The sequence below is a fragment of the Saccopteryx bilineata genome, chromosome 3 (genome assembly GCF_036850765.1).
Source record: "Saccopteryx bilineata isolate mSacBil1 chromosome 3, mSacBil1_pri_phased_curated, whole genome shotgun sequence".
NCBI classification, from domain to species: domain Eukaryota; kingdom Metazoa; phylum Chordata; class Mammalia; order Chiroptera; family Emballonuridae; genus Saccopteryx; species Saccopteryx bilineata.
Genome location: NC_089492.1, coordinates 205,825,881 through 205,840,339, shown reverse-complemented (window position 1 = coordinate 205,840,339; position 14,459 = coordinate 205,825,881). Strand labels below are relative to the sequence as shown.

Genomic DNA, 14,459 nt, shown 5'->3' with positions numbered 1-14,459 from the left:
TATGTGTGTGTATTATTCTTATGTTACATTAAGAAACTGGTAAAGTAACCTGCATATGGTCAAACCATATGTTTATCAAGCCATATATCTCTAGTGACAGTCTTTTTAACTTTACTTTTTTGATAAGTCTTGATTTTACCTGAGGTTGTAGTGGCTTTCTTTCTTTTCTACCAAGACATATTAGTTAACTTTCAAATCCTGCTCAAGACCCATTATCTCTAGTAAGCCATCCCACACTGACCATTTTCTTAGGTTTAATTTTCTCTGTATTTAAGTTTATATATTTAAATATTATTATCAACTGGACTTAGTTCTCTAGTTCATTTATTTTGTGTCTGATTATCCTCTAACCAACCTATAAGTTCAGAGACTGCATCTTCTAGATTTTTTTGTCTTTTGTCCCTGATGTCATTAATGGGCAAAGAATAAATGTTAAAAAAAATTATTGTTAAACTCATGAAAAAGCAAGTTGTTCAGATGATGAGGTAAATATTTTTCTTTTTTCCCTATAGAGACAGGAAAGTTGATGGCTTGGTATTATATTACATTTGAAACAGTGAAGAAATTTTGGACAATCAGTGGAAAAGAAACTTTATTGGATCTGGTAAATTAATTTTCACTAGAAAAGAAATACATAATGATATAGTGTAAAAATAATAATGGGGAAACAACTAATTTGTATATCTCATGTAATTTAAGAATGAATGAGCCCCAAAGAAAGCATTTCTAATAGTGCTTATGTTTTCTCCTTATATACACTTGATTATGAGATATGCATTACTCCTTAGAATATATTTTCAATTGTATCTCTGTATCAGGGCTAAAAAATGTATATACATACCCAAAGTAGGACTGGTAACTACCTTTCAACTTCACTGATAATGTCAGTGACATTGGTAGTGGCTACCAGGTGTAATATGTTGAGAAAGATCTGAGATGATATGGCATGATATATTAGGAAAATGAGTGAGGGACAATGAAGGACACATGTGCCATATACTTGCAACTCTCCCCTGAACCTTTGCAACAGTATAACAATAACAGTAGAAATAGAGTGTTGGTGATAGACAGGGAAAAAAGAATTGTTCAGAGAAAATGGCAGTAAAAACAGGTTATACTAAGATATCAACAGTGGCAGCAACTTTGTAGCTACAGCAGTGGATAGAACCATAGTCATGTTGTTGGTACCTGGTACCTGTATTGGTGCTTTCTCCTTTTACTGGGGACATGACTGTGGGACAAAATATTTATATTTATTCTTAAATTTAAAACATTTATTTTTATTTGAAATAGCTAAGTTGACTATTTTGTAAGATTATTATAATAAAAATTGCACAAAAATTGATGAAAAGTAGGCTTTATTTACATGTAAAATTATTTTTAACTAAGAAGAAATCAAGAGTAGAAAAACTCTTAATATTAACATTAATTCATTTGATTTTGAGTTCAGTACACATGTAGGAGAATTAGGATAGGTATTAGTTTCATTCTACAGATACGAGTAACCAAAGCACACAGAATACTTTGCTCAAAGTCATCTGGCAGAACTACAATATTTAAAGCATTCTTTCCATTAAAATGTTAGCCTCAGTAGAAATAATAATTTGTAAACTATAAAAGGGTGATTAATAATATAATAGTAGTATCAAGAGCTACATATTAAAAATTTCATTTTGTTAATCTTTACAGTCTTAGTCTCAGTATCTAGCACAATGCCTGGCATATAACAAGTATTTGTAAACAATTGTTAGTAAATGAATGAGTGAATGAATGAATGAGTCCTTAAAGAACAAAATGTATAAAGCAAAATTTTAACTCTGTTATGCCAAATGATAAAAGCATGATATCTCAAGGCAACATGAAAAACAAATACAGAGAAAGTGGATGTGAGGACAGAAGAATGGACATAATTAATTGGACAAATGCTGAAATTTTATAGGTCAAAATGATAGCCAGCTGCAATGAATTTCTAGATGTACAATTGAGGATAAATGAAAAGAAAACTCTGAATGCTTTGAACAAAAATCCAAATCGAGTAACTATCAGGTACAGAAATAAAATATATTTTAAATAATTTTTAAAAGATTTTATTTAGTTAAAATAAGTAATAATAATAGAAATTTTTCCTTGTGTTTTTATTTGCAGATTTCCAATGGAAGGAAAAATTAAAACAATGGAAATGAAAGTAAATTGGTAAAGATAATTGTTAAATGTCTTAAAATACTACCTGTTTATGATTTCTATTTATAAAGGTTTTTTATAGTTTTAAATTTTATTTAAAATTTTTCTTAATATAGAAGAGAACATAGTTTCATTAAAAATGAGTCAGAATATAGATGTAAAATTAATTTATAAAAATTCAAACTTTAATTAAAATAGATGGCTGTGATTTTTTAAAATCAACAAATATTTATTGAGAGTGTATTCTGTTGAGGCAAGATAGATGGAAGAAAGAAAATATGCTTTTCATCAGGAGCTTTCAAGTTAACTTGAATGAGAACTATACACGTAGAAGTAATGGACAGCATGAAAACAGATGTAATAAATATCTTTTGAATGATAGTAGCATTCTTGGAGAGACAAATAGTAAAAGCAAAAGCATGGGCAAAGAAATGCATATGTGACAGTGGGATGAATATTCTGCCAGGAATGGGAAATTTATATAGAGGAGAAGTAATTGGAAGAGTAAACAGGTTATATTGTAATTTGTAGTGCCTTTTACACAGTTTGCAATCATAAATTCAATGATATGCTATGCCAGATGCTTTGTTTTCTGAGTATTTAGATCTTAGTGTTAAGCCTTTTGAATTAGTGGGTGCAATTGCAAGTAAAAAGATTTTTTTATGTTGTCAAATCAGCCAAAGAATTTTTTCTTCCCTAGCTAGAGGAGGTCACTCTTTCTCTGGGATACTTCCTGACATCTCATTGAATTTTATCCCCCAAACACCTGATGTCTCAGAAGCAAACTTCTCACTGTTGTATACAACTTGTAATCCCAGTCAGTAGCTTGGACAACAGAAGTTAATGTTCTGTTTCTTAGCTGTATTTCTCTAGAAATTCCAATTCCACAGAGGTCATTGTAGCCTAATCCTCTTATTTTACAAATGAAGCAAGTGCTGCCCAGAGAAGTTGTGACTTGCTCAAGGTTATGTTGCTCTACTGGAGACTGAGCTAGCACTACACCTAAGATCTCTTGATTCAATGTTTCTTTCTGATATATGTATTCTGTTGCATCAACTGTTGAGTCAAATCAACATGTTTTCTACAAACATCTTCTTGAGAATTTTCTATTTGCAACTTTCATGTTTTCTTTTATCTTGCATTAAATTGGATCATACACTCTTTTGGTTGATTTAAAACCTAAAATTGATGGTTTTATAATTGCTTTTATGCATATTTGTTCTCCATTATTGTTTCCCACCTTTATGCATCTACTTGAACATGGCCAAGGAGAGAGAATGTGTGTCTGGTCTTTCTTGCTTTCTTGTTTCCTTTTTTTTTTTTTTTTTTAAATGAGAGGAGGGGAGATAGACTCCCTCATGCACCCCGACCAGGATCCACGCAGCAACCCCCGTCTGGGTCTGATGCTAGAATCAGCCAAGCTATCCTCAACACCTGGGACCTACTCTCAAACCAGTTGAGCTACCGGCTACTGGAAGGGAAGAGAGAGAGAAGGGGAAGAGGGAAGGGAAGAGAAGCAAATGGTTGCTTCTCATGTGTGTCCTGACCAGAAAGCAACTTGGAATGTCTGGCTGATGCTCTGTCCACTGAGAAAACCGGCCAGGGCAGTGTGGGGTCTTTCTAAATCCAAGATGTTCAGTCTTTTGGTGGGTGATGATGGCTAAGTTACCACTTTTTAGTCTCCCTCATATTGCTGTTACTTTGCTGAATTTCAGATGTTAATCCCCCTAAATTTTTTATCCCTTAAATTCTTGCCCTTTGCTAGTATAAATGGTGCTGAAATGAACTTTCTTGTATTTACACCGTATTTTTCAAGGATTTCTGGTTAAAAGAGTATATACATGAAAAGATTTAGTGTGTAATGCCAGATTGCCTTGGAAAAGGCTTCTCTGACAGTTCCCATCCTCAGTGTAAAAAGGACTATTTTCATATGTCCTCCCAATACTTGTTTTGTGTCTTTGAACTTCTGCCAAAAATTTTTAAATTTACTTTAAAATTTTAAAATATACATACAGTATTTGGTTTTATACAGAAAGGAATATGACTTAGTTGTTCAGTTTGCATTCAGAAATGCAATGATATGCTATGCTGAGTGTTTGGTTTAGCATATAGAATTAAATTATTAGGGAATATACATGTTACTTGGTTTTATATAGAAGTTTTAAATTGCTATAAAATCATATATGTTAGCCTCTTTCTTATGATTTCTAGGATTTTCTTGTTTGGAAGGTCTTTTATATTCTGTATTTCTTAGAATAGCTTCAAATACATCAAACAGCAACAAAATGAATTAACAATAGTTTAAACAAGATAGGCTATTTTGCTTACACAGGATAACTCAAAGTAGGTAATCCAAGGTAGAAATGGTGGCTTCATGTTGTTAAGTACTCGAGTTCCTATCTTTCTGTCCTGCCATTTCATGCATGACTTTTATTTCAAGGTAACCTCATTGTTCAAGATGACTGCTAGAGCTTCAGCCAGTACATTTTAATATTTTTTTTTCTTTTCTGTAGACTTCTTAGAAGTCCCAGAATCACTTTTGCTTCTAATTCCTATGTGCAAGGGAGACTAGGAAATGTCTTAGTGATGTGTACCTAGATTAAAACTGGGATTCTGTTATTAAGAAAGAAAGATAATACATGCTGGTAGGAAAGCAGTCTCTGCCATGTATCCTAGGATCATTGGACTTTCCCCATCATTTCTTCTAATACTTTAAAATCATTTTTTAATTTCCTGTAAGCTTTTTATAATGCATCTGAAGTAATTTTTCTGTATGGTATGAGTAAAGGCGTTAATTTACACTGATCACAAAAATTAGGGGATATTTCAAAATGAATATGAACTGATAAAAAAAGCATTTGATTTTTTTTTTATTAAACAAGAAAATCAGAAAAGCAAAGGACAAGTCTAAGAAAGTTGTTCTGTTACACAAATGAGATGCAAAACCAACTTTTATTTCATTGATGAAAATGCACTATACAAAAGACTGAAAGTACTGGAGTATCTGCATGTTCTCTGATCCCCTAATTTTTGTGAGCAGTATATTTTGTTCCCCAAAGATAGTCAGAAGTGTTAATGAATAATTTAGTCTATTTATTTTGTTGCTGTGACAATACCACATTGTTTTACTTGTATTGCATTTTTGTTATCTGGTAAGGCAAGTCCCTCCTTATTGTTCTGTAAAAAATGTTTTGGGCTATTCCTGCAGTTTTCTGCCTATGATCATTCTAAACTTTAGATCCTTATGAACTTTCAAATCAGTTCATCAAGGTCTATAAAAAGTCCTGTTGAAATTTTTTTTTTTATAGATCAGTTTGGGGAAGAATTCTTCTTACAATTTTTAAATAATTTCTACCTAGGAATATTGCGTTTCTCTCCATCTATTCAGATCTTTATGTCTTTCTGTGATATTTTATATTTAATTTTTTAGGTTTTATATTTCTTGATAGGTATATTGGTATTTTATGTTGTTCAGTAGCATGACCAGAGTCCTTTTTTACATAGAATAGCATTGCATTTTATGATCATTCATTGATGGTATATAGGAATGTTATTGGCTTTCTAATTTTTTTAAAAAAAATTTTTCATTGATTTGAGAGAGAGGAAGTTGTATACTCATTGAGTGCTTCTATGTGCCCTGACTGGGGGTCCAATCTGTGACCTCTGGCATGCCAATGTGATGCTTTATCTACTGAGCCACCCAGCTAGAGAGCCTGGTTTTTTTATTTTGATGGTTTTATCTGGCTATCTCGCTGAACTTTTTAAAACAGTCCTAGCAGTTCTGTTTTGCTAGATTTTCCTAGACAGACAATTATTTTACCTGTAAAGAGTGATTTCTAATAGTTATTCTTTTGATTTCTAATAGTTTTAACTTTGTTTTCCTTAACTTGTACATGACACTTTTAGTATACTGTTCTCTAGTTTCAGAGAGCAAGCAAACATCCTTGTCTTATTACTATTTTTAGTGGTCAAGTTTCCCGTGTTTCACACTAAGGGCTTTCTGACACTTTTGGGTTAGGTTCTGGGATTCATCAACCATTTGCTCAATTATTTGTAAAATCAGATTTGGATTCAGGATAGAGAGGTAGCAACCCCTTTTAGTTCACCACAGTCACTAGATCTGAAAGTTGGGTTTCTCTACAATTTCATTTATATTCTTCTTTATAGGTTTTCTAACTTTTATTGAATCAATTTTTTATTAATTTATATGTTCCGGAGATATCGTTCATTTTACTTTGCTTGTTAGTTTTTATGGCATAAAGTTTTGTTTTCAAATAAGTTAAAATTTCCTCTGAATATATAATGAGTCTTTTCTAGTTTCTAATATTATTTGTGTCATCCTTTCCTTAATTAGATCTGCAAGGTTTCTATATTTTAATCTTTTTAAGCCATTTTTTAAATCTATTGACCAGGTTTAATTGTTCTATTTATTTTGTTTTCTTATCATTTGCTTTCTATTATTTTCTATTTCATTAATTTCTGATTTTGTCTTTTATTCCTTCTACTTTCTTCTTTTTAATTGTACATTAGCTCCATTTATTCATTTTTCTATAAAATATTTAACACTACAGATTTTCTAGGAAGTGACACTTTGACATTGTTCTATAGATTGTCTAAATCTATTTGTATTCTTTCTAAACAGTTTATAATTTTAGTTTTAATTTCCTTTTTAACAATTATTTAGGTTTTAAAATTTTGAAGTAGTATTTTATTTTTAAAGTAGTTTTGTAAAAAGTCATTTTTTATTGTTAATTTCTAATTTTATTGGATTGTAATTAGAGATGTGCTTTATGATATTTATTGTGATTTAACTTGAGGCTTAAGATACATGGTCAAATCTTATGATTGTTTAATGTGAATTATAAATGAATAAAAATGATTTGTTTCCTAGGCACTAAGTTATATATTAAGTAGAATTTGCTAATTATGTTATTCAAGGGGAATTATTACTCATTTTTCATGTGGAGTTGTATTAATCAAGAAAGAGAGAAATTTATTATATTGGAAAAGGAAAATATAGCAAGATTATATAAAGGATCTAGAAATGTGATGTCAGGTAGTTCAAGGGAATATATACACCATGAGTATATTTGGGAAAGCAGACAAAAAAGGAACAGTAAACAGAAAAATGACATGTCTAATTATCTGTGGCATTGTGGGAATGAGTATAATAAATTCAGGAGGGATTATGCAGTGAACAAAGGAACAAATCATAAGGAAATTATCTAAACAGGATAAAATACATGGAAGTTGTTTAGACATTTATTAGGTACTATAGACCTGTTGGCCAATATGTCCATATTAGCTTTCTTGACCTGACTTAAAAAAAAATTTTTTTTTCATTAATTTGAGTTGGGGGGTGGGAGAGAGAGAAAAGGAAACATCAACTCATTGTTCCACTTAATTGTACACTCATTTATTGCCTCTAATATGTGCCCAAACCAAGGATAGAACCCACGACCTCATTGTGCTAGGAGGACACTCTGTCCACTGACCTATCTGGCCCAGACCTTTCTTGTCCTGTCTTGTCTTCACTGCTGTAGATGGAAGAGGGAAGAAGGTTGATTAGAAAATCAACTAACTGCCCTATCAAATGATATTGCTTTTAATTCTATTCTGTTAAATATTAATACTATACTTGTTTTACTTAGTATAGCTTTTTATTTTTTATTCTTAATCTTTCCATATTATTTTATTTTTAATATATAGATAACATATAACTAGATTTTTGTCACTTTTTAAAATCTAGTCTCAGAATTCTTTTAATTGAGGAATTCAGCTCATTCACATTTATTATAATTACTGATATGTTAGTGTGGTAGGCAGTTAGGCATGAGCAGAGCAAGGACTCATAGGCCAGGAACAGAAAGTCACCAGGGCAGAGAGCCCCAGGTGCATAGCAATGGGCAAAACTTGGAAAATAAGGACCTCACCTCCATGGTGACCTTCCTCCCTTAGCTGATCATTTGGTTTAATCCCCCTGATTTCATTTCGCTGGTGGTATGGTTGGGATCCTCTCCTGACCTTTCCTCCCCTTCCATATCGCTAGTCATGTGGTTTTAGATCCCTTTAGCGGGGGAGTATACAAGGGATCTGGAGAGTAGCCCTTAAGCATTAAGCCCCTAGGACAATGAGGCTCTGACACATGTCAAATACATCTAGGTCTCAGTTGTATTTCAGCTCCAGGTGCAGAAAAGCAACAACATCAGACAAGTGATGCCACAGCTGAGCTCAGGATCAGCGGCATTGACTAATAACCTCCTGCCATGGCACTAACCAATCAGTGGAGAACACAACCCTAAATTTAAGGACATACCTGGGGAGCTGATAAATATTCTATTGAAATCCTGCCCTGGGACTTTCCCTAAGATTGCCACCATTTTTAGTTTTATTTTTCTTAAGTGAGAAGGGGTAAGGCAGAGAAACAGACTCCCACATGCACCCTAACCATACTCCACTCAGCAAGCCCCCTATGGGGTAAGGGATGCTCTGCTCATTGGGGGCTGTTGCTCCATTGCTCAGCAACAGAACTATTTTAGCGCCTGAGGCAAGGCCATGAAACCATCCTCAGTGCCCAGGGTCAATTTGCTCCAACTGAGTCATGGCTGCAGGAGGAGAAGAGAAAGAGAGAAGGGAGTGGGGAAGGGATGGAGAAGCTGTAGGTCGCTTTTCCTGTGGACCTTGACCGGGAATCAAGGCCATGAAACCATCCTCAGTGCCCAGGGTCAGTTTGCTCCAACTGAGTCATGGCTGCAGGAGGAGAAGAGAAAGAGAGAAGGGAGTGGGGAAGGGATGGAGAAGCTGTAGGTCGCTTTTCCTGTGGACCTTGACCGGGAATCAAACCCAGAACATCCATGTGCTAGGCCAACACTCCACCACTGAGCCAACTGTCTAGGGCCAGATCTCCACCCTTAAAAGACCATAGGTTGGAGGACCCAGCACTCTAGCCCTCTCAGAAGCATGCCTGTGCCTTTCCCCTCATTTTCCTCTTCTTCCCCCCACATGTATTTTTCTTGTCTCTATCTTTCTCCTAAGCTCTCTAGAGGACCCCATGAGATATGCAGCCAGGGACTGTGGCAGCTTGTCCTGGCTAACTCTGCCTGAACCTGTCTCCAGGGTCTGCTTTTCTCTAACTTTATCGCTGCACAGCCAATAAATTCTTCCTTTACTTGCTGTACTTTTGTCTCTTGATTGAATTATTTCATTCAAAGTTAAGAATCGAGGTCTCATTATTTCTTCTGGTAACATTAGAACTTACTCTTATGGCATGCTTTCTATTAATAATTAGCATGATTATTGCTTGTTGGCTCTTTTTTTTCACTCAATTATTTTTCTTCTGCCTTTTTTTGCCTCTTTTTAACTATATCAAGTTTTCTTTGTTCTTCTAGGTAGCTCTTCCTTTAAAATTTTACATTACATATGTAGATTTATATTTCTTTGCCAGTGATTGGGCATACCTCAGAGATATTTCAGTTTCACTTTTACACCACTGCAGTAAAGCTAATATCACAATGAAGTGAGTCATAAAAATATTTTAGTTTCCCAGTGCATATAAAGTTATGTTTACACTATACTACAGTCTATTAATTGTACAATAGCATTGTCTAAAAAATGTATATCCCTTAATTAATTTAAATACTTTATTGCTAAAAATGCTAACCATCATCTGAGGCTTCAGAGAGTTATAGTTTTTTTGTTGTTGATGGAGGATCTTATCTTTAATTTGTAAAAAAAAAATACAGCATCTGTGAAGCGCAATAAAATGAGGTATGTCTGTATAGAAAAAGAACATCTTAAAACTTTTCCATATAAGACAAAATTTTTATCACATTTTCACTTCCCTTCTGGTCTCTGCATTGTTCAGGTCATGTGAGATTTTAGGTCCAGATTGTTAATTTTACTGTGCATTAAAAATGATAAACTAACCTAAATTTTTTCACTGATTTCTTTTTTTACTTTCTGCTTTTAAAAATCTCTGTCTTCCTTGTCGTTAGATACATAGTTTTTCTTTTGGATACAATCTCAAGTAATTCTAAGTCTTTCTAAATATTTGTAAGCCTGACTATATATATTTTGTCACTCTGTTTGAATGAGTTTGGCTGAATCATCAGAACTTTTTCTGTGATAATGGAGAAAATAAAATGGAATAAACATTGCTAAGAATCATTTAAAATAGAGTTAGTAGACTATTAAGGAAATGGGAGAGTTCACATCTTGTGCCTCAGTTCTTAAAGCTGCTATTGAGTTGCTAAACCCTTTGCTAAACTCAGCTCAAGGCAGAGACATAAACATTCTGGAACAACTGTTATATGAACACTTAGGGACTTTAATTCCTTCCTTGTAGCTTTTACATCTCTTATTTGCATATTGGAACTAACCAATCTTTGTTAAACTAGCCAGCAGTTCCTCATTTGCATAAAATAGTTCAATAGTGTTGTTTTTGCCTTTATATGCCTTGCCTTTCTCTGTTCTCTCCGAAGTTCAGTTTAGGTTGCTGCCTGAGTATGTGTCTCACAGATTGCAATCCTTTTGCTCAAGTAGATGCCTTTTATTCTTTATTATAGCCTAATTCTCTTCTTTGGTTAATATTTGATACTGTTCTTGCATTTGTTCTTGGTTATTCCATCTGTTTTCAGTCCTTTACTAATAGTATTTTGTTTCCTTTTTGGAATAGTAAGATAACTTTTATCTCTGTTCGGAAATAGCACCATGAAACTTTGGGAGTATGTCTTTATTTTTATTTTTTGCACAGTACTCTGAGCACCTTAATATGTAGACTTGTATCTTTCATCAGCTCTGGGAAATTTTATTTTATTATTGAATTTAATTATTCTCTGTTCATTTCTCTGTCACTCCTACTAGGTGAATGTTGAAACCTATAACTCCTCCACATTTTATACTTTCTTTCTCTTTTTATCTCTTTGCTTTTGTTTTTATTGTCTCTTAAAACAGTACCTTAGCTTGCTTAGTCATCTTTCAAACAAACTAATTTGCTCTTCATCATTATCTGTTGAGTTTTTTCAGTGATAAAATTTTTATTTTATTGTATCTCTACTTGACTTTCTAAAATGTATGTGGTATTTCTAACCTCTCTGAAAATACTAATTCTATACATCAATTATACTTATTTTGAAACTTTTTTTTTATTTAGACAATTAATTTTAACGGGGGTGACATTGATTAGGGTACATAGATTTAGAGAAAACATCTCCAGGTCATTTTGACATTTGATTATGTTATATACCCATCACCCAAAGTCAAATTGCCTTCTGTCACCTTCTATTTGGTTTTCTTTGTGCCCCTCCCCTCCTCCCACCCCCTCCATTCCCTCCCTTCCCCTCCCCGGGTAACCATCACACTCTTGTCCATGTCCCTGACTCTCATTTTTGTGTCCCACCTATGTATGGAATTATATATTGATAGTTCTTAGTTTTCTCTGATTTATTCACTGATTTATTTTTTTCTGATTTATTTTACTCAGTATAATGTTATCAAGATCCATCCATGTTGTTGTAAATGATCCTATGTCATCATTTCTTATGGCTGAGTAGTATTCCATCCTATATATGTACGACATCTTCATTATCCAATCATCTATCGAGGGCTTTTTGGTTGTTTCCATGTCTTGGCCACTGTGAACAATGCTGCAATGAACCTGGGGCTGCATGTGTCTTTACGTACTAGTGTTTTTGAGTTTTGGGGGTATAAACCCAATAGAGGGATTGCTGGGTCATATGGTAATTCTATTTTTAACTTTTTGAGGAACCACCATACTTTCTTCCATAATGGTTGTGCTACTTTACATTCCCGCCAACAGTGGATGAGGGTTCCTTTTTCTCCACAGCCTCTCCAACATTTGTTATTATTACCTGTCTTATTGATAATAGCTAACACTGGAGAACAATTTTTTTTCATGTTCTGTTGCATGAGGTTTTAGAACTGTTTCTATATATTTCTGCATTTCTGATTCCAAATATGAAATCCATTTCTTGGTGCATGCTCTACTTTTTATGCAGTTTTAATGTCTTTTTGTTACAGTTAATGGCATACAGTGGTTTTAAAATTGGAGTTAAAGGGCAATGACTCTTGGATTGAACATAACCACAAGGCAGTTAATGTTTTACAAGCATCACTTTTACATAATTGTAGTTGTTTTTAAATGTAAAAAATTACTATCTGATAAAAACACCCTCTTATTTTGTTTTAAGATTGAATCATGGCTTCTTCGAGTAGGCATAAATGTAAGAATAGTCCTGACACCTTCTATTATACAGCTAGTGCTTGACTTATGACCATGATTGGTTCCAACAGATTGGTTGTAACACGATTTGGTTGTAAGTTGAGTAGGCTATATGTACAGTACTGTGAAATGATATAAAAATCTTTAAGTCATATTTTATCATAATTTTCTTTCATTATTGTTATATATGTACTGAGTCTGGGATAACAGTTGAAATGGTGCACGCAGAGTTGGTAGTGCTGCCGGAAGCTGGTCCGCACTGTCATACGCCCAGCTGGGCAACGCTTGCGCTGCCAGACGCAGAGCAGTCATGGCTAACAATTGTGGTCGTAAAGTCGAATGGTCATAAGTTACATAGGTCGTAAGTTGATCAATACCTGTATATGTTGCTGTTACACACTTCAACGTCAAAGGCAATATATCATCATTTGTGACACGTGCATATATTGCCTATTTTCAGCGGTTCCAATAGGTTATTTAACTCATCTGCGAGAAGATGACAATGACATAAAAATTGTCCTCGACTTTCTGAAGTATGAGGAGCATAACTGGATCATTTGTGTGGATCTTAAAATGGTAAATTTCCTGCTAGGACAACAGAGAGGTTTCACGAAGTATCCTTGCCTTCTGTGTTTGTGGGACAGCCGAGCTCGGGAGAAACACTGGACACAGAAGGAGTGGCTGAAACGTGAAGCTCTGGAAGTAGGGATGCAAAATATTGTGAATGAACCTGTAGTTAATCGAGACAGGATCATTTTTCCCCCACTTCACATCAAACTTGGCTTAATGAAGCAGTTTGCTCAGGCTTTGAAAAGAGAAAGTGAATGCTTTCAACATATTATTTCTACTTTTCCTGCCTTGTCTTTCAAGAAGATAAAAGCAGATGTATTCAGTGAACCTCAAATTCGAACCCTCATACGTGATGAAGAATTTGCCGGGAAGATGAGTAAGGAGGAGAAAACAGCATGGCAGTTTTTTGTGGCAGTTACTAAGAACTTCCTTGACAACAAAAAAGCAGAAAACTATGAACTTCTTTTTTTTTTTTTATTATTTTTTTTTTTTTTCATTTTTCTGAAGCTGGAAACGGGGAGAGACAGTCAGACAGACTCCCGCATGCGCCCGACCGGGATCCACCCGGCACGCCCACCAGGGGCGACGCTCTGCCCACCAGGGGGCGATGCTCTGCCCATCCTGGGCGTCGCCATGTTGCGACCAGAGCCACTCTAGCGCCTAAGGTAGAGGCCACAGAGCCATCCCCAGCGCCCGGGCCATCTTTGCTCCAATGGAGCCTTGGCTGCATGAGGGGAAGAGAGAGACAGAGAGGAAAGCGCGGTGGAGGGGTGGAGAAGCAAATGGGCGCTTCTCCTGTGTGCCCTGGCCGGGAATCGAACCCGGGTCCTCCGCACGCTAGGCCGATGCTCTACCGCTGAGCCAACCGGCCAGGGCTGAACTTCTGGTTCAAAGGATGCTATTGGCTTTCTGCGACATTGGATGTAACATGAGCGTTAAGATTCACTTCCTGACAGTCACCTTGATAAGTTTCCCGAAAATCTTGAAGCTGTTAGTGATGAGTAGACTACTGATGGAGCATCAAACAAGATTGTCCTCAACAAGTACACAAACGCAAGAGCTACAAACGCAAATTTTTGCCTGAATAGAATTTAAATAAGTTTGGCGCAAATTTTATGATTAAAATAAGTGTTTTAATATGTTCTATTTCAAAATTGTAGAAAAATTCTGATGTAGTCATATCTTTTAAGTATTAGTGTATTTACTGCATTATATGTTATTATATTTTCATAAAGATGATGCCAAAGAAGACATTCTACGTCATTATGCTAAACTAAATGTTGAAAATTTACAATAAGATGAAAACCTAAAATCTTGAATTGCAAAAAAACTGTAGCTTACTTACAGAGAAAAACTAATGTCAGATTTGAGATCAGCACACTCGAATTAGGTAAGAACAAATGTTTTTGTGGATGCAACAAAAATTTTGTTCCCCAGTGTAATATAACAGGTGTGAGGTGGTATCTCA

At 34.6% G+C, this 14,459-nt stretch overlaps 1 protein-coding gene across 1 annotated transcript in view; it reads left to right on the top strand.

Moving 5' to 3' along the window:
• The window catches only part of HFM1 (helicase for meiosis 1), a 164,166-nt gene that overhangs the window by 68,205 nt on the left and 81,502 nt on the right, over positions 1-14,459 (top strand). The window contains exons 20-22 of the mRNA XM_066266521.1: positions 513-604; positions 1,940-2,046; positions 2,146-2,193. Coding sequence (XP_066122618.1) covers positions 513-604; positions 1,940-2,046; positions 2,146-2,193 — 247 coding nt within the window. The remainder of the gene's footprint in view (positions 1-512; positions 605-1,939; positions 2,047-2,145; positions 2,194-14,459) is intronic.